Source organism: Anser cygnoides, chromosome 2 (assembly GCF_040182565.1).
Source record: "Anser cygnoides isolate HZ-2024a breed goose chromosome 2, Taihu_goose_T2T_genome, whole genome shotgun sequence".
In the NCBI taxonomy this organism is placed as follows: domain Eukaryota; kingdom Metazoa; phylum Chordata; class Aves; order Anseriformes; family Anatidae; genus Anser; species Anser cygnoides.
In genome coordinates, this window is record NC_089874.1 from 118,712,895 (window position 1) to 118,736,650 (window position 23,756).

Sequence of the window (23,756 nt, forward strand, 5' to 3'; positions counted from 1 at the left end):
TCTTTAATATCTTTATCGATGACCTGGATGAGGGGATCGAGTGCACCCTCAGTAAGTTTGCAGATGACACCAAGTTAGGTGCGTGTGTCGATCTGCTCGAGGGAAAGAAGGCTCTGCAGGAGGATCTGGATAGGCTGGACCGATGGGCTGAGGTCAACTGCATGAAGTTCAACAAGGCCAAGTGCCGGGTCCTGCACCTGGGGCGTAACAACCCCAAGCAGAGCTACAGGCTGGGAGGTGAGTGGTTGGAAAGCTGCCTGGCAGAGAAGGACCTGGGAGTACTGGTTGATAGTCGGCTGAATATGATCCAGCAGTGTGCTCAGGTGGCCAAGAAGGCCAACAGCATCCTGGCCTGTATAAGAAGCAGTGTGGCCAGCAGGGCTAGGGAAGTGATTGTCCCCCTGTACTCGGCTCTGGTGAGGCCGCACCTTGAGTACTGTGTTCAGTTTTGGGCCCCTCGCTACAAGAAGGACATGGAGGTGCTCGAGAGAGTCCAGAGAAGGGCAGCGAAGCTGGTGAGGGGTCTGGAGAACAAGTCTTACGAGGAGCAGCTGAGGGAGCTGGGATTGTTCAGCCTGGAGAAGAGGAGGCTCAGGGGAGACCTCATCGCTCTCTTTAGGTACCTTAAAGGAGGCTGTAGAGAGGTGGGGGTTGGTATGTTCTCCCACGTGCCTGGTGACAGGACGAGGGGGAATGGGCTAAAGTTGTGCCAGGGGAGGTTTAGGTTGGATGTTAGGAAGTACTTCTTTACTGAAAGGGTTGTTAGGCATTGGAATGGGCTGCCCAGGGAGGTGGTTGAGTTGCCATCCCTGGAGGTCTTTAAAAGATGTTTAGATGTAGCCCTTAGTGATATGGTTTAGTGGAGGACTTGTTAGTGTTAGGACAGAGGTTGGACTAGATGATCTTGGAGGTCTCTTCCAACCTAGACGATTCTGTGATTCTGTGAAGAACGTAAATAGAACTTGATTTCACAGAATAGGTTCCATAGGTGTCTACTTTACAGAGGACGAAATAAATACCTGCAGTGCAGTAAACAAGGTAGCAAACATGACTGTGCCCTTTGCTCAACAATATCTCTTGCTTTTTCTTGAAATATTTGTGTCTTACTTGGACAGATTAGTAGTCCTTTGAAGTTAATGAGAAGATTTCAAATGACATCTCCTGTTGTTTCTGTGTATTTAGTTTTCCTGTCTAAATATCCAAGCAATCCATGCAAGAGATGTAAGACACAAGAATATCATACGGATCTTACAGTTAAGAAAAACTGGGCACTCTAACTAATTCAGTCTTCGTTAGGTTATTCAGAAAGTTGGACAATAAAGGGGAGACACTGTCTTCTGAGATAACAAATCTTAATGCACTTTCTTAGCTCCTTTTCAAGAGCCAGTGTGCCATTTTATTCTATACAGTGGAATAAAATGAAAGTCAAAACTGAATCAGTCTTTTGGGTTTTGTCCCAATATTTGCTCTAATTGGCATTGCTAAGGTGACTGTGAATATATTACAAAAACTACAATCAAATGTTCAGTGTTTGAACAGTCTTTTCCATAGCTTAGCTGCTCAGGCTGTCTTTGCCTAGAATATGATCATATTGTCAGCAGATGATCATACTGTCCCTTTTGTTAAGTAGGTCTGGTTTTTAAAAGGTAATTGTTCTTTTAAAATATTAATTGAATCTTCAGACTTTATCTGACAAAGCTGACTGTGCAAAATGCATGGAACGGCTTTGGTGTTATTTTATATAGTATAACTGACCATGCATAAAATTCATGCAGTAAATTAAACCCTAACAAATGAGTCTTTTGTCCCCTTTATTCTCATTGAAATGTGGGTGAGTGGAACATACAGAAATTCCAGATATTTAAGAGACTTAACAGGATCTATGCTGAGGAGTTCAAAATACGCCTTGGGTGTTTTGGGAGTTTTTAGTTCTACCTTAATATTGTCTCACTCATCTGTAGACTTGCCAAGGAATAGGTCCAGGTTAAGTACCTTTGTAAGTAACAGGTACGAAGCAGCTGCTAGGCATGGAAAGCAAAGATTAGTACAAAGCAAGTATGTTTTCTAAGGTATTATAATAGATACATTTGCTGAATTGAACCCCACTTTTGGAGGTTCAGCTGAGGTAGGAATCGGGAATTGGCTTTCCAAATCAAAATGGGAGTCTAGCAGGAAAAAAAATAACCTAGCAGAGAGTAGGCTGGACTGATGCCTACTTAACACTTACAACCTACCACATACTTTCACCCTTTTGGTGTGTTGTGTATTTTGTTATGTGGGTTTATTTAGGTATACAAAAGTTTTATATGAATTTGTCTTTGAATGTCTGCTCTGAAAATTGTGACCTTGCAGATGTATGTGATGAATTCTACATTTATGTTGGTAGATGAAAGATGTTTTGGGGGATCCAATTTAATAACTCAGAAAAAAAACATCAAAAAGTCAATAAAGGCAGAAGAAATATGTCTGTAACAGTGTTCAGGGCTGAGGTTTCCAGCTTATGGCATGTAGCTGTCATGTTCTGATGTCATCTCTTGATCCTCAGGCAGATCCTGTGGGGAAGTCTGGTGACCTCACAAAAAAATTTGTGACTTCACAGCAGTAAGAAATGAAGGTATAGGATGATGACAGTACTGGATGTGTAAGGGAAAAGTTCAAGTCGAGAAAAGCAGTTGTGAAGGTATATTTATCTACAATCAAAAGTACAAAATAGTTCAAGGGAAAATTGATTATAATTTGCTCTAGTAGTTTGCTCCAGGAAAATTCTTATGATATCGCAGAACAGCTTAGTGGAACCATAACACCAGTTGCAAACCTGAGTGTATTCAGAAAAACGAGCCTTTTTTAGCAAAGGGAGAAATTAATTCTGTCACATACTAATGAAATGTCACATCGTTAGACAGAAGAAACAATTTTGCTATCTACTCATCTTTCTAAGCTTCTATGAGTTTAGAATAGTTTTCTAAACTCTTGCAAATGAGGTAATATGCAAGTTCTTGATAGTTGTATGGCAGTATATAGACCAGAAATACTGAGCTTGGCAAGCTATTTTTGTGTGACCATTTGGTTATCTTATGTGCAAATAGCCTATACAATTAAGTGTATGTGACTCCTTCTGCTGGTACTTCTGTCATGTCATAAACGCAGTGACCCTCAACAAAAGAGGTTAATGGCTTTCTTGTCCAGATGCCATTGGCCCAACAGAGCTGTAAAACAGAGCACTGGAGGGCTGGATTTCCAGTGTTCTTTGGCTTGTTGAAAATATATTTTTTTTATGAATGGCAGCTAAGAAGGTTTGAGGATATAGGATACAGATACAACTCTAATTGCTGTCTTCATTATCTTTTGAGTGAGAACTACTTGTGTTCTGGTGAACAGCAGCTGAGTTTAATCATATATAAAATATTTGCCAGAGTAATTTAAGGGCAAGTAAATATTTATTAGGGGTGCAGAATCATAGTAAACCCCAGACGAATTTTATTAAGAGATGACCTTATGCTTAATAATTATCTTACAAATGTAAACTGCAATAATCTACCTTCAAAATACAGGTCAGTGACTCTCATCACACTGTAGCAAAGGCTGCCATAGAGGAAGATGTGGAACAGGCTAAAGGGAATGCCCCTGGGACCCTGCAATTAACACATCCTGAGCGCACAGCTTCCGCAGCAGTGCTTACTCTGCACAACAGAGGCATCAGGAAAACTTGCATTGTTCCATGGCTTTTCCACTGACAGAATTCATGGTTGCTGCAGTTTAATTTATCTATGCTTTAGATGGAGAAGCTCTAGGCCTTTGTGAGTAAAACTCTAGGAAGTTTAAAGTAACTTTTTCCAACCATTAGCATGAAATTTTCAGGGAGGGTCACCACTGCTGCGTGACAAATGTGTGCATAGTAAAACCAAGCAGATCACTGACCGAGGGCTAGAAGAGATTGAACAGTTCACAGTTGGAGTCAGCTGCTGTCGTGAGTGCCGTGTGCTGAGGACTCGTGAACTGCCAGGTCTCATGATCCTTTCCTTTACCTGCTCCTAGATCTTTCTGTGTGACAGCCGCTTTGCAGCTGGCAAAGATCTCTGAGTGGTACATGAAAGATTGCAGAGAAACCCCCCTGGGTAGCTTAGCTCCACTGTCCTTGATCTTCCTTTGCACATCCGTGGTCTTCAGTGAAGCAAAGGGCCCTTGCGCCAGATTTGTGAATCAAGGTGAATCTCACTTCACCTATAAATCTGCTGGGGTTGATGAAAATGGCACGCATACATTTATTGTAGGATTTACTGCCACTGTTACATGAGTGGTCTGCAGAGAAATCCCTTGAATTTCCAGCAGGCAAATATATTCTTAAGTATAAAGCCTTCAAGTTAACCCAAAACACGAAGTTCCTGCCTGCTTTGTCACCATCCCTGTTTTTTATCGCCAGTTGCCTGTTCCTTAGATCTGACACTAGTTTAAGATATGCAGGTAAGTATATTTTTGTGCATTTTGGAAATACAGCAGTGAGCACAGTTTCATGCATCTTGGGGACGAACTGAGGAGCCTTATTAGCTGAGCATTGCTTGCATACCACAGACAAATTTTTTCCTTCTTCTGATATTATTGAAAAATTTGCTTAAAAGGAATCACTGCACAGAACTGTTAGTATGACATCTTTAGTCTTTTTTTTTTTTTAAGATCAGATTAATGTATGCAATTTTGGAGGGACCTATTCAGGCCCATTAGTTTTGAAAAACTTTAGTTGTGTCACATGGATATCATCAGTAGAAGTTACCGTGTCCTATCTTGCTCATCTCTCAGTGTCCTACGGTGCAGGCTTCACAACATCTTGTATGGTAGGAAAGGAGAGGGGGAAATTGTGGATATGGGTACTGGTGTCCACCCATGGGACAATCAAAATTAAAAAATAACCTGCATGTTAATAACCTGCTTACAGTAAAGCTCCTATACATTGAAGAGCCTTCAGAAGAAAATGGCCCCACACAAAGCTTGGCTGGCAGGTGTCTCTAGCAGAGCATCACTATTGAAAAGGGCTGCCAGTGACACAGAACAGCAAAGCAGATCATCAGCCCGACCAACCATGTGGCCTGAGAACCGAGAGGACAGGTTTGGCTACAGGCACTTATCCCGGAGTGGCTTCCCTCTCAATAACCCTTTTCCCAGGGCAGAACTTGGTAGAAGGATCCCAAGCAGAGCTACAGCCTCCCCCTCCATTGCAGGACATGCTATGGGAGGGAAGAAGTGAGCCTGAGGTTATTACAGTTCTGTCATACTGCCCCATTAAATGTGATGGCTTATTGCTATTTTTAATCTAATTCTTTTGTGAGAATGGAGGTGATAAAACAAATTGTTTCTATGCTTCATTCACACACCTAATGGGAGAACTGAGGTTATGCCAGGGGATGGTGCGGCACTACCTGAAGGTGGCAAGGCTAATGGGAGCATCTATACCACTCCTGCGGGTGCAGGAGCACCTCTGAAATGCTTGTATACCTGCCCACGCAGCATGAGGAACAAGCGGGGCGAACTGGAAGCTTAGGTCCTTTCCCAGAGCTGTGGTATCATTGGTATTAGTGAGAGGTGGTGGGACGAGTCCCAAGGCTGGAGTGCTGGGATGGAGGGCTATCGGCTGGTCAGGGGGATAGGCAGGGCCGGCAAGATGGTGGTGTTGCGCTTTATGCAAGGGGGAGATGAGACTGTGTGGCCATTGCCATTAGGGTGACGTGGTAGAGAGCCTTTGGGTGAGGATTTAGGGGATGGATAGCAAAGCAGATGTTGTTGTGGGTATCTGCCATCAACCTCTCACCCAGGACAATGGCATGGGTGAGATGTTCTTTAGGCAGTTAGGGGAAATCTTGAGATTGTTCGCACTCATCCTTCTGGAAGACTTCAACTTCCCAGACATAAACTGGTAATATCATACTGCCACGACAAGTAAGGCTGGGAAATTCCTAAAGCATATTGAAGATAGCTTCCTGTCACAAGCACTGAGTGAGCCGACTAGGAAAGGAGCTCTCCTGGACCTGTTGTTTGTTGTGGGAGAGGTGATGGTAGGTGGCTGTCCTGGCCACAGTGATCATGAATTGGTTGAGTTCAAAAGTTTTGGTGTAAGGAGAAAAAAGGTCAGCAGGGTTGCCACCCTGGACTCTATGAGAGCAGACTTCTCACGGAGATAGTTAGGAGTGTCACCTGGGAATCTGATGAAGAGGGTTTAGGGGTCCGTGAGAGCCGGTCACTTTCCAAAAATCACCTTTTAAAAGCCCAGGAGCAGGCAATCCCACTGTGCTGTGAGTCAAGCAAACGGAGCAGAAGAGCAACCTAGCTGAACAGGGAACTCTGCCTTGAACTAGGGTGGAAAAAGAAAATCTGTGACCTCTAGAAGCAAGGTCTGGCTTCTCAGGGAGTTTACAGAGCTGCATCTGCAAGGGAGAAAATGAGAAAAGCCAAAGCCCAACTTGAGTTGACACTGGCCACTGTTGTGTCAGAAAACTAAAAAAGCTTCTTCAAGTACCTCAGTAGTAAGAGGAGACCAAAGGAAAACTCTAGACAAATACTTGGAGTGGATGGTCACCTAACAAGTAGGGAGGAAGAAAAGGCTGAGGGATCTAAAGCCTTTTTTTGTCTCAGTATTTAGCGGTGATGACAGATCTTGGGCTGCCAGGACCTCAGAGTTAGAGGACCATGACTGCGGGAGCAGTGACTTTCCATCTGTGGTCACCGGGATTGAAGGGAACAGCAGCATCAGCTCAACGTTCACAGGTCCCTGGGGCCTCACGGGATTCACCCCAGCATGCTTACTGAAGGAGTTAGTGGATGTTGCAGCTGGACCCCTCTCAACAATTTATCAAAGGTCTTGGAAGTCTGGGGAGGTCCCGGCTGACTGGAAGCTAGCCAGCGTTATACCCATCTACAGGAAGGGCATGAGACTAGACCCAGGAACCTACAGACCTGTTGGTCTAACCTCAGTCCCTGGAAGAGTTCTGGAGAAGATTATCCTGGGTGCTCCTGAAAGGCATTTAAAGAACAAAGATGTTATCGTCTTCTGACCAGGTGGGCAAAAGAGGAGATTCTCCCAACATACGTACCGTTTGTGCGGCCTCACCTTGAATATTGTGTGTGGTTCTGGGCTCCGCAGTATGGAAAGGTTGTTAAGGTCCTGAAAGCATCCGGAAGAGGGCAACAAAGCCGCTAAAAGGGCTGGAAGACATGTCCTGTGAGGAGAGGCTGAGGGTGCTTGGATCGCCCAGCCTGGAGAAGAGGAGGCCGAGAGGTGACCCCACTGCTCCCTGCAGCTCCCTGAGGAGGGGAAGCAGAGGGAGGTGCCGGCCTCTGCTCCCTGGGAACCACTGACGGGATGCTTGGGAACGGCACAGAGCTGCGCCAGGGGAGGGTCAGACTGGGCTCTAGGGAAAATGTCCTCATCGTGAGGGTGGTCAGACACTGGAACAGGCTTTCTAGAGAGGTGGGTGGTGCCCCCTGCCTGTCAGTATTGAAGAGGCTTTTGGACACCGCCCTCATTAATATGCTTTACCTTTTGTTTAGCCCTGACTATATCAGGCAGCTGGACTAGATGATCTTTGAAGGGTGGTGAGGCACTGGCACAGGCTGCCCAGAGAAGCTGTGGCTGCCCCATCCCTGGAGGTGTTCAAGGCCAGGCTGGATGGGGCTTTGGGCAACCTGGTCTGGTGGGAGGTGTCCCTGCCCACGGCAGGGGGTTGGAACTGGGGGATCTTTAAGGTCCTTCTAACCCAACCCATTCTATGATTTTATGATTCTTTGATTGAAGGTCTTTTCCAACAGAACCGTTCTGTTCTGTTCTCTTCTATTCTGTTCTGTTCTGTTCTATTCTATTCTATTCTATTCTATTCTATTCTAACACAAGGGAGTTGCAAATTGTGATTAGTATGTTATAATTCATAACAACAGAGCCTCACATCATGAACCTTAGGTTCATTTGTGCTTTCCCATGGTTTTCATTGTAAGTCAAAGAACATCTGATTAAATGTATATATGTGACCTTGTAAAGCCTTTTTGCTGTGTCAGCAGAGGTAGGAGAGACCAAAAGTGAAAGCAAAGATCTCTATCAGAGATCAGGGGTTGGTCAGATTGTGGTGGGGATCTGCCCCCAGCATCCAGATAGAAAGCTAAAGGCTTTAAGAGCCCTGTCAGTAGTGAGCTGAGAGATCAGAGAGAGATGAGCAGTGTGAGAGGGAAGTAGTAAGGCAGGTAGAGGACTGATGGATTTTATTTCCCTATTTGCATTGAGAATAGGAGGAGAAGTCTCCTATTGTGTAACAACAGACTACTCCAAGAGAAGAAAGGTAATGCAAACTAAAAGGCATGAAGGGTGGACTATTGATGAACCTCCTGCCAGGCAATGAATGAAATTATGTTTGCTGTGGATGTCTAATGCTACAGATTCTGTGCAAGTGATATCAATGAGCCACATGGGTGCAGCCACTGCAGTTCCAAGAGGGGAAACTAAGGCAAGAGATATGTGAACTCTCAGTGTAATTTGACCTTTCTGCATATTATGTTTATGTTTGTTTATATAGCTGCTCAGTAATTAGTTCTGCCAGCTCTTGGTTTCCATATGTTTTAAGGAATGACAGTATATTCTCAGATTTACTTCTATTTATACTAGCTAAATACTAGTAAACCTGTCCACTGAAAGAATAAATTAAAAAATTGTCTTTTCTTCAGCTTTCTGTTGGGCTTTTCTATATTCCTGACTATTAAAGACGCTTTATTTTTCATGTTCTCCTTTCCTACAAACAGTTAAGCAAGTTTATAGTTCTGCATAATTTAGCTATACACTTCTTACATTAGACTCATACAGAGGAAATCATGACAAATTATGTAGGAGGAAGATTTCCAGTTATTCAAGGCCTTAAGTGATGAAATTGTATAGAGATTTATATTTTTATTAAGCAAAATTGTGGTATCTCCAGAGCATTTCCATTGCATATGAGCTTGAATATACATGAGAAAATCATTATCAAGGTTATCTACCTGAATATCTTTTGGAGAAATGGTTATACAGGGTTGGAAAATAACATCTAGCACCCATAGCTCTTAGGAGAGAGAAAGGCAACTCCTGACAGTGTGGAAGGTCGTCAAAGCAGACTGCATGTTGTCTGCTGCCAGTGCGAAGGGAAAGGAAAAATATTTTTAAAATAAAGAAAATGGCTGGGATATCTTCCTCAAGAATTTGGAGCAAGAGATTCTCTCTCTCATTCTGCAGGGTGGTCGCTACTTGTAAACGTGCATGGTGGCTGCAGGCTGGCCTGGACCAGCTGCGTGCCCTGTCCTTGCTGCACCAGCCCTGTTCTCCAGCTGACTTGTTTTATGATGAAGGCAGAAAGTGTATCAGCCGATGGATTGTAGTCTGGGGCATTGCAGTCAGCAGCGGTGTGCACTGAATAATTGTCTTTCCTTCCAAACCGATGTACTGAATCAATTTTACGGTGTCCTACCAGTCCCACTGAGCAGGGAGAGGATTCCTTCCAGGCCTCTGCAGGCAAGGAGCTTGTGTGATGGAGCAGAGGTCTATCTATTACCCAGCTAGTCCACCTACAAATAGAGGTGCTTTTCTCATGGGTACAAAGGTTAATCCAGGGAGGGCTCCTGTATGGTCAGCCATGCCCCAGAAAGTCAATAATAATCCTAACAGAAAGGAGCCTTCAGATGCGGAGATGATTCAGGGTCATGTGTTTGTTCATCTAACGCTACCGAGGCTTCCAGCTGACTCTGAAAGTAGATCTGTGCTCAGAAATGTGTCTCAGGACAAACACAGAGCACGTTTTGTCGGTCTGGCCACGAGGTCGAATGTAGCAGCAGTATTTCCTGCACAGTTAAGTCTCTGAAGCAACGATGTGGTTTGGAAATTTGGCAGAGAGGGTTGTTGTGCCAAGCACCCTGTGTCCTCATTGTCCTTCGTGCTACTGGTAAGCCAAGACAAGGAGTTCTCAGTCTGTTGGAGGTTTGTGTCTTATTCTCCAAGGCTGTGTGTAGGGTGCTGTGGAAATGAAGTATTTTTAACACTTTGCAGCCAGGAAGGGCTTGGCATCGTCACCAGTTAGTTGCAGTTCCTCCACGATGCAAGGCAAGATGACCCTACAGGCATGTGGAGGAGGGAGCACGGGGCTGGTTTTACCCTGGGTAGTCATCAGGCCAGTCCAAACCAGAAGGGTGGGTGTACGTCTTTCAGCACAAGGCAGGCTTTTATACCCCCTGCTATCTTTAAAAAAATCTGTTTATATCCCCTGTTATCTTTAAAAAAATCTGCATGTCTGCCTCCCTCATGCCTCTGTGTTCTTACTTCAGTCTCTTTCACTAGCTCAATTCCATTCCCAGAGGCCTGAAATGAATAAATCCAAACATGCTCTATTTCGACTTATACCCCATGGACAGCACTGCCGATGTGGCATTTCAGAGACTGAGGGAAGTGAGCCACATTTGCTCATGGAAAGAAAAAAAAAAAAGAAAGAAAGAACTGCAGCAACAGAATGACGTAAGGTTTATCCTGCAGGTTCACCTCGGGTTACAACCGGATCTAATTCAGCATGCTCTTGTCAGTACAGCTTAGTTCATTTGAACCAAGAAATACAGTTCAATTCTGCATGCAGCTAACTCCCACATAAAGCATCAAAACCTTTCCAATCTAAATTTTTATTGCGTTTTTTTTTTTTTTTTCCTTCACTTGAAGAACTGTTGGGCCTGAATAATGTGGGTTTATTTATCTGTCTGGTACCAAGTGAAAGTAATTTCATGAATTTGATTAAAGAACCGTCTCCAAGTAAACGGGAGAATCGCGCGTTTAAAGGAGATGTTCCCACACATCGGCTGCTAATGAGGTCACACAGGAGAACATTGCTGTTTGGGGCCTCTGCGCGTCCCCGGGGTGCATTTCCTCACCGGGAGAAGGTCCCGCCTCACCGGGAGAAGGTAATCCAGAGCAGGGTTTGAAATAGCTCTTGCAGCTAGTGATGTGCTGAACTGTTCCTTTGTTTTCGTCTTAGTGCGCTCTGAGAGATGACTTGCATACATTTCATAGCACTGAGATTTCTATTTTTTTTTATTCTGTAACGATTCCACAGTTTTCGTCTGTGTCACAGTGTAGTGGCAAGCTTCATCGGCGGGCAGACCCTGCAACTCCAAGAACTGCAAATAATCTTCGCTGCAGACCACAAGTCAAGTTTGTGTGGCATGTCAAGCAGCTCAGGGAAGTGAAATAATGCATCTTGGCCCAAATCTAGGGCAAAGTGTTTTTACACACCAAAGCAAGTAGAGTTGATGTATGCTTGCTGCCTTCATCTTCAAGTGCTGCTAGCTACTGGCAGTCAGAGCAAAAAAATGTATTAGAAAGCAAAGGTTTATGGTGCAGTCCCAAGGCGGTAATCTTTTTTTCTTAAACGGAAGTTTTATACAGAAATCTCCTGATTGAACTTTAGTGTTAACCAAACATTGTTGTGTTGGATCCGACCCAGTACATTGTTCCTGGCAGTGTGCAGGAACTGGCCAGTGGATAGCTATGAAATAATATGACACAAAAGGGGTATTTTCTTCTTAATCCCTGACATTTAATCATTGCTTGTGTCAGGAAGTATAAATGTTTGTCTTCTCTTGCTTAAAGAAAGCAAGGTTCATTAAGGATTATATTCTTTCTTTTTAAAACAAATGAGTTTCTAATGGGAACGTGCAAGAATTCATTAACAATCTAATGAATATTCTTAATAGTCCTTTTTGGTCCCAATTATATTATACGGCAGACAGCTCCACAGGGTAAACTGTACTTTAGGTTTAAAAAGGTAGAACAGACTTTTCATTACTCTCTTTTAAATTTGCCTTTCAGTTTTAACCTTCCTGTTTAACTTTTCCTCTCTGTCTCAGTAATTAGTTTGTCTTTGGGCTTCAGTCTATTCTTTTTCTTCTGTTGTGAGGAAGCAAATACGAATGGTTCGTTTTCCTTCTTTGTGCTATTTATAATTTTTATACAGCTATCCTGCATTTATCCCGCCTCTCCTCATTTACCGCCTCTCAAACAAAAATCGCCCTTTCCGCGCAGAGCTGATTTTCGAAGACTCCTGGTCCTTGCTGACCCCTGCACCTGACCCCTTTCTGGGGCAGCTCTTCCTCAGCCCCATGGCTGGCGCTGGCCGTAGCAGCCTTGATGCCGGCTTTACGCTTGTTTCGTTTTGTTTCCCCGGTCGAAGAGGGTTTCTGCACCTCGCCTCGAGTTTCGAGCCATATGCCTGACATTGCCGTGTCTTCAGGAGCGGTGAGGTGGCATCGCCAGGCCGCTGTCACCAGGCTGAGATCACACGGCTGTCCTGTCTCCGTGATGGATTTGTCTAACTCTCTCCAACTCGAGCTGACTTTGATCCCATGTAATGAAAAGCCTTAAAATAGAAAGCGGAAGGGAACAGAGAGGAGCTTTAATTATTTACTGGCGAGGTAGGATCCATACCTTTTGTAAAGAGACTTCTTTTGTTGTTTTTTGGTCTATTCAGTTTTCATTAAGCCAAATTTAAATCTTTGTGCTCGGCATTGATTCAGATTCTGGGGCTGATTAAAGAGGCTTTTGAAGGAAGCTGCGCTTTTTCTTGTTTTACCTAGTTATTTTTTCCGTTTACTAAATGGAATAAAAATATTCCCTAAGCAATTTTCAGTAATTCAGTTGCAGTAGTGCTGGGAGGTCCTGGCTCAACGTTTTAGTTCCTCTAAGCACCCCGTAACATGGCACCCACCATGAAGAGGCTAAATAGACCAAACAGGTAGGGTGCAGGAGCAGGCAAGCGATGACCATAGTTCTGAGAACGAAGGTCAGAGAAAGCTTCCCAAATTCACAGAGCTGAGAACTGCTACAGTCCTCCCACTGCAGCTCCCCAGTGCTCAGCCCAGTTGCAAAAGCAGTCCTCATCACCCTAAACATTTTGATACCATGTCTTTGCCCTCTTCTGAAAGCAGTAGAGATGTTCTGTCACTCATTGCACAGGGAGAGTTAATACGGTGGGTGACCTCCAAGACGATGAAGGGCCTGGAGCACCTTTCCTTGTGAGGAGAGGCTGGGGGAGCTGGGACTGCTCAGCCTGGAGAAGAGGAGGCTCAGGGGGATCTCATCAATGTCTGTAAACACCTGAAGGGAGGTGCCAAGAGGACAGAGCCAGGCTCTGTTCAGTGGTGCCCAGTGCCAGGACAAGAGGCCATGGGCACAAACTGGCCCACAGGAGGCTCCCCCTGAACACCAGGCAGCACTGCTTTATGTGCGGGTGGCAGAGCACTGGCACAGGTTGCCCAGAGAGGCTGTGGATCTCCCTCCTTGGAGATCTTCCAAAGCCACCTGGACACGGGCCTGGGCACCCTGCTCTGCACAGCACTGCAGGTGGGTGATGGAGACGGCCTGCCCTTGCCTGAGTGAGCACATTGCCCTGGCAGGGTGTGCAGAAGGCTGCTGGGTGCCATCCCAAAGCCTTCCCCTTCTCTGGGGGCCCAACGGTGCCTCCTGAGGGCATGAGCTCCAGCAGGGTGAGGGAGGGCAGGGGAGATAGGCTTTGGTGCTCCACTTCCTTGCACTGTTGCACTTAAAGCCAGAAGCAACCTTGCAGTTCTTGAGCAAAAAGGTTGCTTGGTTAGTTTGGGAAGTTAGCGTCTTCATATTATGTGTGGTTGGGAAATCTCCATGCTTGCACTGAGTCTCGAGGAGCCCCAGCACCTATCAACATTGCTGTGTCCACAGCTCCTTCACAGAAATAGACAGTAACGTGAAATACAGTGAAGGTTCAGAGAAATGTCCTTGCTTTATCCTCACCGTCTTGATGCCATTAGCAAACTACTGTACATAGGGGAAAACATGTCTTTAATAGTCCTGTCTCAGCTGCTGTTAATTTGATTTCCCTCAGGTATTCAGTGTTCAGTCACAAAGTCCCGGAGCAAGACTTTTCGTAACAAGCAGTACAAATAATTTACACTGTAATGTCTGAGGTTCTTAGATAAAGCATGTGCTATTCCAAACAAAGCAAAAAAATAATAATTTCTTTTATTTGGGGATAAACAGAATGAATTCAGAGAGGGGAGAAAGAGCTGTAAAAATGAGGATGTTTATTCAAAGCAGCTTTGTGGTATCTGACAGCAAGTAGATTATGTCCAGACCTGGGTTTAGCTTCTATGCATACACATTGTATATTTATGCGTGGGTTATTTGTCACGATGCATCACAGGGCAATGTTAAAATAATTTGTACATATTCTTGGATTATTACAGATAAAATATTTTTCGATCTAATCATTTTTCCTGTGGAAGTTGTTAGTTTAGTTTATGCTTTCAATTCCATTCCAGCTGTAAATGTAGATGAGAGTAGTTCCTTTTTGATGTAAACTGAGCAAGTGTGAATTAGACACATCATTGTGTCCCCCTTGAGACCAAACTGGGTTTGTTTGCATTTATGGAAATTTGGAGTAGTGCAACTGAAAAGAATGGTTTCTACCCCAAATTGTCATTTCCCTTTCCTTTGCTAGAGCCACTCATTTAAAGGTGAGATTTTCCAGTAGGACTTTATTGTTGTAGCATTGGTTCTACTGCTGTGGTAGTATTGCTGGGCTTGTATAGCTTTGTGAAAACTAAAATTGAAGCATTTGAAGAAGAATTAGGTCATGACCAAGTGCGTTTGAAAATGCCATGCTAATTATTCACAACTTTAAAATTACTGAATGAGTTTTTTCAAGTTTGCTCTGTTCCATAGAACCCGTTGACATTTAAATGTAATTCACTTTATCACCATGTTATATCATAAAATCCAGTTTGTAGTGTTTTCATTAGCTGGAAGATGTTCTGTAATACAAAAGGAAATCATTCTTAGGGCTTGGAGAAAAAGGGAATGCAGTTAATCTGTTAACACTGCCTTTCTAGAATTCATTAATAATTATTTTTTTTAAATCTCATATTCGTGTTAGGAGGGTTTGGGGTTTTATTTTTAGTAATCGTTGCGTAAAGTTCCTGAAATTCTCCAGAAGGTTTAAGATGAGTATCTGATTGGACTTTCAAAGTCGCCAAATCCTAAATGCTGCGTTCCATCCGTTCAGCCTTTAATCGTCTCTTTTCATATGGAAAGTGTATGCTTTTCCTGAAGGTGCTGATTCTTCTAATCATTCCTTCCTATTCTGATGAGTTTGCACCTTCTCAGAGAAAAGTGCTTGAGAGTGATTTCTTCAGAGTAGATAGTCTCTACTCTGGTTTGGATTTCCATAAATCAGAGCTAAAAGGGAAGTGTGCGGTAACTGAAATATTGCTCTGAAGATCGGGAAAAGCACACTGTAATGTCTGAGCGTTTGGAAATACGTATTTTTCTCGGGGTACCAGTTTTCACTGTATTCAGAGAAGGGCTTTCATGGCAGCTGCAAGTGCCTTTTATAGGTGGTAGCCAGTGCTGCCAGTTTTTCAACGCTCAGAAATAGTGTGCACAGTGAGAATATTGACTGAAGTGATGCTCAGGTGGTTGTGGGTTAAAAAAGGCACGGGTTAAAAAAGTTCTTTCTCTGACAATCAAATTGCTAATTCCCAAATGATGAATTGACTGCGTTTCTATAAGCCGCGTGCCCCCTTTCCCCTCTTTTGCTTATGCTTCATCTAGTTAAATGCAGCGTGGCATTAACATGATTCACAAATTGGGTGTTTTTTTTTTCCCGTTTGATGTCTGCGAGCAGCCAGGCTATGTGAGGCATTTACTGCCGGCATTGCATAACTTGTCGTTTGGCTGCTGTAAGCAACCCAGCCGTGCCTGGGGAGTTTCATGCGCCTTTCTCTGCAGGCTGAGCCGCGCAGCTGATCGTGACACCCATCCCTCTCGTAAGATGAGATCATAGTCTAAATCTGGGTTACAAAGCGGGAAGACCGTGCTCAAGGAGAGGCGTTGTTTTCCCGTGCTCCCTGCGCTGTTCTGGAAGCGGAAGGACAGCACCTCTCCCAGCAGGTACAGGGCAAACGAGATGGGATGCGCTAAAAAAGGTCCCCGTCACGCCATCTCCCGAGCGGGGTGGTGGTCATTCCTTCCTCATCAGCCGCGCCTTTGCCCCTTTCTCAGGTCTGCCGGGGTCTGTGCCGCGAGCAGATTGCTCGCCGAAAGCTGCCATCCGTCATCCCAGCCTCTCCGGCTGACATTTGGGATTTCTCCGCAGGATGGGTACAGCAGAGGGAGCAGTAGGACAAGCTTCTTCCAGGCTGTCTCACCCTGCCTGCTCCATCCCAGCTCGGGCCCCCAGGCTCAGCGGCATCCCCTTCTGTCCCCACTCCCAGCGGGACCGAGACCCAGTCCGAGGAGACCCAGTCCGAGGGGAGCGGGGATGCCGTCGGGTCAGGATGCAGGCGGCAGGAGATGGCTGCGTGGCAGAGACACCTGCCACAGCCTCTGCAGAGCCCTGGTGCACTTCGCAGGGCAAGGCAGACGCTAGTGCTTTTATGTAATTGATCCGGTGAGATTCCTGCCAGTGCCCTATATATTAATGCTCCAACAGTCGTTATCAGTGCTGAGACTTTTAGCCTTCCTTCCATGTTCTTATGTTTGTTTGTTTTTTCTAAAAAAAAAAAACACTGTTTCCCCTTTTTCCCAAGGTTTTTGTCTGGAGGTTTGAATAAAGTAAGCCTCAGAGTTTCGTTTTAGAGCAGGAGGGATTTTTTGGTGGGATGTGGGGTGGATGAAAGAGGGTTGTTCCTGTGTTGGGCTAAACTGAACAGAGAATGTGTTTCATAGATTATCCTATCCCAGTCCTGAAAAAAAGTGTGTGTCACGTCACCCACATGCATGTCTGCCTGCACACACACTTCAGACGTTGGCCAAATTTCTCGAAAGGCCTGTGGTTGTCTGTCCAGGCAAATATGAATACCTAACGCTTGTGGCATCTTTATGAAAGAACTTACTGGAAGTCTTCTTTCAGTGCAGAACATAGCACTGCAATGAAACCAAGGTGCTGGAATGAGACAGGATAACATTTCCATTTCCTTAACAACAATATTCCATTCATTTCATAATTTCAGGAATAAGGACAAGCATTGCAGGAGAAGGTTGTGACAAGGCAAATTTTGGTGTTGTGATCTGTAATTTCACAAATGTTTCAGGTGCTGGCTGCCATGAGCTCTCTTACTGAGCAGTCATCACTGCCTTCTGCATACTGGGTCAGAGCAGACACGAAACCTTCAAAGCCGTAGAGGGTTCTTACCGATGAGGAGCCGATGAGGTCCGTATGCCGGAGCAAACACTACGTCATGAATCTTCGTAACTGGCATACAGGTTTTTTGTTTGTTGTATTTCACTTCTTAGTTTGGCTCTGTAAGGAAACACAATCATGATGTTTGTGTCTCTCACACTCCTGGTCGCAGTCAGTGGTTTTGAACTCATTAGACACCTTCTGCTGAATTTAGTATGGGGGAAGAAGTCTCAACTCTACTGATTCTCCTTGACTCTTATCACCTGTCTGCTGCTTTTTCCCTGGACAGTGAGAAAGTATGATTGGAATTAGATGATCTTTAAGGAACTAGATGATCTTTAAGGTCCCTTCTGGCTCAAACCATTCTATGAAAGGGAATATGAAAAGGAATGGGACTGCAGATTAGAGCAGCAGCTGAAAGGACAGCTATGGAGGCCTGGGGAAATTCAAAGGACTGTTGGGGAGATGGTGGCACAGGTTGGTTGTGTGGTTGATGTGAAGAAGCTGAAGGTAGACATGGGCAGCGCTCAAGACCTGAGGGGTAGAAGTAGTTGTGGGAGTTCAGAGAAAATGGGGACGGCTGTCATTGGGAACAGTAAATAACAAAGGATCATAAATCCTTAGGAAAACGATCCTCATTAGCTGCACTGCTCACGAAGCAACTTTAATGAAATACAGCTGTCACTTCAAACCTTTCAAGTTCAGCGTTTTCAGGCACGGAACCAATAATGGATGATACAGCCTTTTTATTTATCCACGAGCACCATCAGGCCAAGAAGGACTTTTCCAAGGGTCAGTGCTGTGTGGGAGTAGGTTTACCTGTCTTTTAAATTTTTTTGTTAAAGATAAATATTTTTCCTTTCAATGTAGTAAAATTAATCAACTTACCAACAATAGCTTACTGTTTTTTTTAAGTTCTTTTGATTTTATTAAATCTCAGAGGTCTTTGTTTTGCTATCAGTTTGGACATCTACCAAGAAGAGTAGTCTTTTTTCTGTATTTAGTGTTTGGACTGAAGATAAATGGAAGCCGCATTATTCTGGTTGTCCTCTTAGGTATTTTTCAAGTAAACTGAACGTCTGCATCTGGTAAGTAATGGTTTTATTTTGCAGAGACAAGGCAACTGCACAGGGTTTTTCAGAAGTTGCCTAATTCTTCTTAGTTAATGTTCATAATTTGTTCTTGTGTAGAAAAGTAAAGTCGAAGCCTTTATATCCTGACTCTTGTGAGATGCTTATGTATGGTGATAAACACTAGCTTCAAGCACAAGTTTGTCCAAAAAAGGCCCACAAACTGTCAATAGCAGACATAGTACATAGGGAAGAAATGTTCAAAAGTAAATCACAGATTTTTTTTTCTGTATTCTGTAAAATGGATTAACTGAAAATATGATTCTTTCCTGAAGCTTAGATGTATAACCATGGACATTCTCCAATGTAGCTTCAATCACAGAAGTGCAGACGTTAAAAACAGAAAAGCCAGCACAGAGGATCCTCTGTTGCTGCAAAACTGTTTGTGCAGTGCGTACCGAGTGCATTCCCCATTTACTTTGTTGCTGCTTTTCCAGAATACAGGCCATTTGAATACGTTTTACAGAGGAGCTGACGCACCCGAGCGTTGTCAGTGGCCGGATGCGTCAGCCCGAAGTGCCGGCTGTTAGCTGGTGAGCCTGCTGCGGGTGGCAGGAGGACTCGACGTGGTGACAGGGGACTGGGATGGGTTTCCTTGGGGCGGCCAGGCTCCCCCTGGGGACTGGGGCAGAGCTGTGCCCATCTCCGTCCATCTCCATCCCCTGCGCTGCCTTCCAGAGCTGCAGCGAGGGGCAGCGGGGTAGCAAGAGCTATGGGGTGACACCAAGAGCCCCCCGTCCCCGCTGGCTTCAGGAGCTGCTCCCCGTCTCTGAGTACAAAGGTGGTAGGTGGGAGAGGAGCAACTCGTGGGTCAGCTCTTGGCCAAACGCTGCCTGTTGGAGCCCGCTGGAGAGGGCCCTTGGGGTAGCCAAGCCGCTGAGTAACCAGGGCTGGAGGCAGGCCGGGGGTGGTGGAGTCGATGAATAATGCTGAAAAAGTCAGCGTGTTCGAGGCACCGTGACACACGGGGACTGCATTCCTGCCGTGTAATGGTAGTCCTCTACGCCGAGCTCTTACTCTTGGGCAAACCCTGAAAATCAGCTGCAGAGGTTAATAAGATGTTCCTACGAGCAGGAATTACTCTGAGTAAGACGTAGAAGGACCGGGCCTGTCGGGTGAAAAACGTTGCTTGTCCCAGTAAGTCCAAATCTTAAAACTGTCAAGAGAAATGAATTCAAGATGCTGACAGGCAAGAGAAGACCGAGAGCAAATTCTGTGCACATTAAAAATAGCTGAATATGAAGGGACAGAACATGTCTCTCAGGCACGGGGCTAAATTGGGGGTGGCAGGAAGTCACACGGCTGAGACATGCCACCTATTTACACTTGTCGCTGGCACCAAATCGCTCCCCCCTCCGCGCCCTGCTCTACACGCAGCTCCTGCACCTCCGCAGGAGCTTGCTGTACATCTCAAATCCAATGCCCCGTTGCATTTGGCGATGTTTTTAAGCAACGTGCCCTGCTGAAAGAGAAGGAGCAGCAGTCCCTCCCCCAGCCTTGGTACATCTCTCCCAGCTGTACGCTCCGCCGGTCTCTGTGTTCAGCTCTGGCTGCGTTAGGCACTGGTGTTGCTGCACGCCTCTTCGTCTGAGGAAGCTGGACACCCATCTTCTGCTCTGGCTTACGTGACACAGTTTTGGGACATACGACCTCTCTGTCCCGTTCATGGAAATGGGATCTTGGTGTCCATGTTGACATCCAAGTCTTCCCAGTAATTTCAAGCATCCCATTTTCAAAGCTTCACCCCACATACTCTTAGGTTTATAATTAACCTCCTAAGGGACATGGGAAAGAAACGCTTAGTGTTCTTTCAGAGGATCCAAAACCCAATCTCTTTTTACCCTAGTAAAGGAAATTTTTACATAGTAAAGGAAATACAAAAGTTCAGATAAAACCGTGGGCATGCTTTTGAGGATTTCCTTGCCATTGTTCTTCCCCATACTCTCTAGGGGTAGGTTAGAGTCTGAAAACAGTTCAGTGTTAATCCTTCACCTCACTTCTGATCCATCACATTGGTCCATCACACTTTCTTCCGTGGGGAGCTGCTTTTCTCTTCGCTCATCTGGGTAATGAAAAGCCGCTCAGCCTCAAAAGCACGGCTTCTCTTTGTTCCTTCTCTTTTGTCTCTCTGAGCATCTAAAGCCCTGTGCTCCTTAAGACCTAACGTTAACTCTGCTTCTGATGGTTATCTGCCCTTCAAGTCTGACACCCTTACAAAACAATAGCAAAACGCCGCTGTGAGGTGTGATGCCTTTACGCTGCGTGGAGTTGCTCCTTTTGAATGGGAGATGCTGTGGCCTGGGGACTTTCTCTGGTGTGAGAGATTTGTAAGCCGCAGTGGTAGATGTGGCTCTATCAGGAAGCAGTGCTAGGCAGCCTTCCTGCAATTCACTGCAACTCCTAAAACTGAATAATGGACACATTCCCTGAATCGTCGTATCAGCAACCCATGGTTTCAGGACCTGAGGCGGAGGAGAAGTTGAGCGACTGCCTTAGTGTCTGGCAGGATGGCCCTGGCATGTTTTTCACTTGCTGGAGTTTATAAAGCTCTCTGTGAGGCAGGCATTAAACATACTGAGGTCTGTATTTGCTAATAGTAACAAAGGTTAGTGACTCAAAATAAATCTTTCAGCTTTGCAGGAGTCATCTTGTCAGCTAGTTTATTCTTTAATATTTATATGTTTCTGGCAACTTTTCCAGGTGTGTGAACTTTAGCTGACTCCAAGTAGAGAGGAGTTTGCCTTTGGGCCCGTGGGACTGACCACGACGGTGGCTGTGGAGTTAGTGTTTTTATCCAACATCGTCTCCTACAGCAGCAGCGTGAACAGTAGCTTGCCAGAGATGAAGTGCAGGCTTACTTCTTTTGCACTAATGTACAGCCCTCAGGATTACTCTTTTACTGCTCTTTCAGCCTTTCCAAGTTTGAGGTTTTTTGTTGTTTTATTTTTTTTTGTTAGCCTGGATTAAATGTATGATGACTTTTATTACTAAGTCAGCCTGGCTTCGCAACACAGGTGCTCTGAATAGTGTAAAACTTCTTCAAACAGGCCATTGGCAGAGCTTTTATGAACTGTGCTTTTAGCTAAGTGATTCTGGACACAGCTTGGCCTCAGCCCCCCTGCCCCGACCATGCTTGCAGCAGGACAAGGCCAAATACTGTAAGACAAAGACTCTTACCATGTTTTCTGTTTGAACTGGTGTGACTGTAAATTGATATTTTCCAGTTTCAACCAGAAGTGTTCAATAATTCATATGTTTTACATGCAGTCTTGTGGCTCGTTCCGTTCACACCAGTCTTTGAGATAAGAACATCCTGATGGCAAGCAGTATTTGACTGAACGCACATTTACAGATTAAGAACTAGCAGCTTCAAAAGGCTGATATTAAGAGCCAAGGGTTAGTGTCAACCCTAATGACTCCTAAAGTCACTGGTAGTAATACGGGGTTATGTGGAAGGACTTTCTTGTTCACTTCAGTCTCCTCGAGTGCTGCCAATAGTTAGTCTATTTATCTCAGAGTCTGACTTCCGAACAAAATCGCAATGCATTGTTATTGTTAAGTCACAAATTTACCAAGAGTGAAAGTTTGGAGGCTGTATGTTAGAGATTAGGTACAATCTTTCTTATTTTTGTACTCAGTTCCTCAATAGAGATCTCTGTACGGGGAGAGGTGCTGTAAGCATCCCAAGATGAATCTCTGCAGAAGCTTGCTATGGCAGAGGGCAAAATGCTGCTCTGTGCCTTCCTCTCCCCAGCCCTCGCGCCCCTCAAGCTGGTGGCATTTGTAGTCATCTCTGGAAAATGCCTTGTTGTGATCCTGTTTCTTACTGTGATTTAATCAGTGACTGCAGGTTTCAGACCCAGAGACTTTGGCTAATACTAGATTGGGCACAAACAATAATTTCAGGTCCCTCTGTTCAGACCGTAAGCAGACAGTGCCACTTACCATTTTTATTCCAACGCCATGCGATACCATGTTTTGAAACAGCTTCGAAGGAAGGACTGGATTATTTCAGCGTCTTCGTACAGGCTGCGTGAGCCTCCGAAATGGAGCGGAGAACGTGGTGAAAGCACCAGTTCGGTGGCAGCGCGTGTGAGCTGCTTGCGGAGCGGGAGGAGGGAGTATTTTTATTGGAGTGAAGCGTGTGTGCTGCGCTGCGCTGTGCTGTGTTTGGGGGGGTATGTGCTGTGTTTGGGGGGTATGTGTTGTGTTTGGGGGGTATGTGCTGTGTTTGGGGGGGTATGTGCTGTGTTTGGGGGGTATGTGCTGTGTTTGGGGGGGTATGTGCCGTGTTTGGGGGGGTATGTGCTGTGTTTGGGGGGGTATGTGCTGTGTTTGGGGGGGTATGTGCTGTGTTTGGGGGGGTATGTGCTGTGTTTGGGGGGTATGTGTTGTGTTTGGGGGGTATGTGCTGTGTTTGGGGGGCGAGGTGGGGATGGAGTGTCAGGCTTGGGGGAGAGGGAGGGAGGAAGGGAGGGAGGGAGGGAGGGGAAGGGAGGGAGCAAGGAGGGAGGCAGAGGGAGGGAGGGGGTCTGGGTGCCTGTGATTGGTAAAAGCTCCGCAAAGGCATCTGCCAGCAGGACTTCAGAGGAATGTGAAACCAAATCATTTACAAGTTAAAGATAGACGCAGAAAACACGGCATCTTGAGCCAGGGTTTAAATTCATCCCTCTCCGCCTGGCTCCTCGCAGAGCTCTGGTTGTCGGCTTTCCTCTGTCTCCTCTCGAGACTTAAATGTTCCCGTAAAGATAACATAATTCTGGATTCCTTGGAATTACCGAGGTGGCCAAAGAGATCATGGTGCATACCATAGGGTAAGTAGGAAGCTTGCCTTTTTGCCATTTGCTGCTGCGGGGTCTCTGTGCTTCGCTCGTGTTTTCAGAGCTCTCAGCAGGTCCTTTAAGGTAGGTTTTTAAGTAATGCTTTCCCCTGTGATTTATTTTCCCCGTTTTCCCATTGTGGGTTATTTGAACTTTATTCTTCAATGAAGTGTTAACTCGCAAGTCTTGGCGTGCCGAGGGAGTCTTGGGCTTTAATAATCTTACCATTACAGTTCTGAGTGCTCTTTTCCTGTCAGCTGAATTTTATCACAAACCTTTGCTCTTCATGAGTGAGATATGCTTGAAATGCTGCTTACTATCACAAAGTAGAAAAGCAGGTTGTTTTTGGCATTACAGAGAATATAATCAGTATTTGTTTGCTTTTTTCGCCCTGGTTTCACTTATTTGCTATTTCCTTATGTGTGAGTTTGATCACAACACAGGGTTAATTAGATTTAACTTTTCTGTTGGTTTGTTCCCAAATAGTGCTTTTACTTGGCTTTTGAACTTTATATGTTTTTTACATTTTGGCCTTTATGTTTTCTCTCAACAAAGTCATTCTAGTAATTAAAAAATGGATGCATTCCCCTGCTAGTAATTACTGGAGATGTGAG

General features: G+C 45.0%; 1 protein-coding gene across 5 annotated transcripts in view; it reads left to right on the forward strand.

Moving 5' to 3' along the window:
• DTNA (dystrobrevin alpha) overlaps nt 1–23,756 on the forward strand; it is a 227,652-nt gene that overhangs the window by 25,238 nt on the left and 178,658 nt on the right. The window contains exon 1 of one of the 5 annotated variants that reach the window (XM_066992930.1): nt 15,939–15,961. The exons of 1 other annotated variant lie outside the window; for it this stretch is intronic. Coding sequence is in view for 1 of the 4 variants with exons in the window: in XM_066992926.1 (XP_066849027.1) it covers nt 23,120–23,136 (17 nt within the window). In the remaining 3 variants the exon portion in view is untranslated. Of the gene's footprint in view, nt 1–15,938; nt 15,962–22,911; nt 23,137–23,207; nt 23,227–23,756 lie in introns of those variants that run through there. 3 more of the 5 variants (XM_066992929.1, XM_066992926.1, XM_066992931.1) reach the window with 3 other exon arrangements.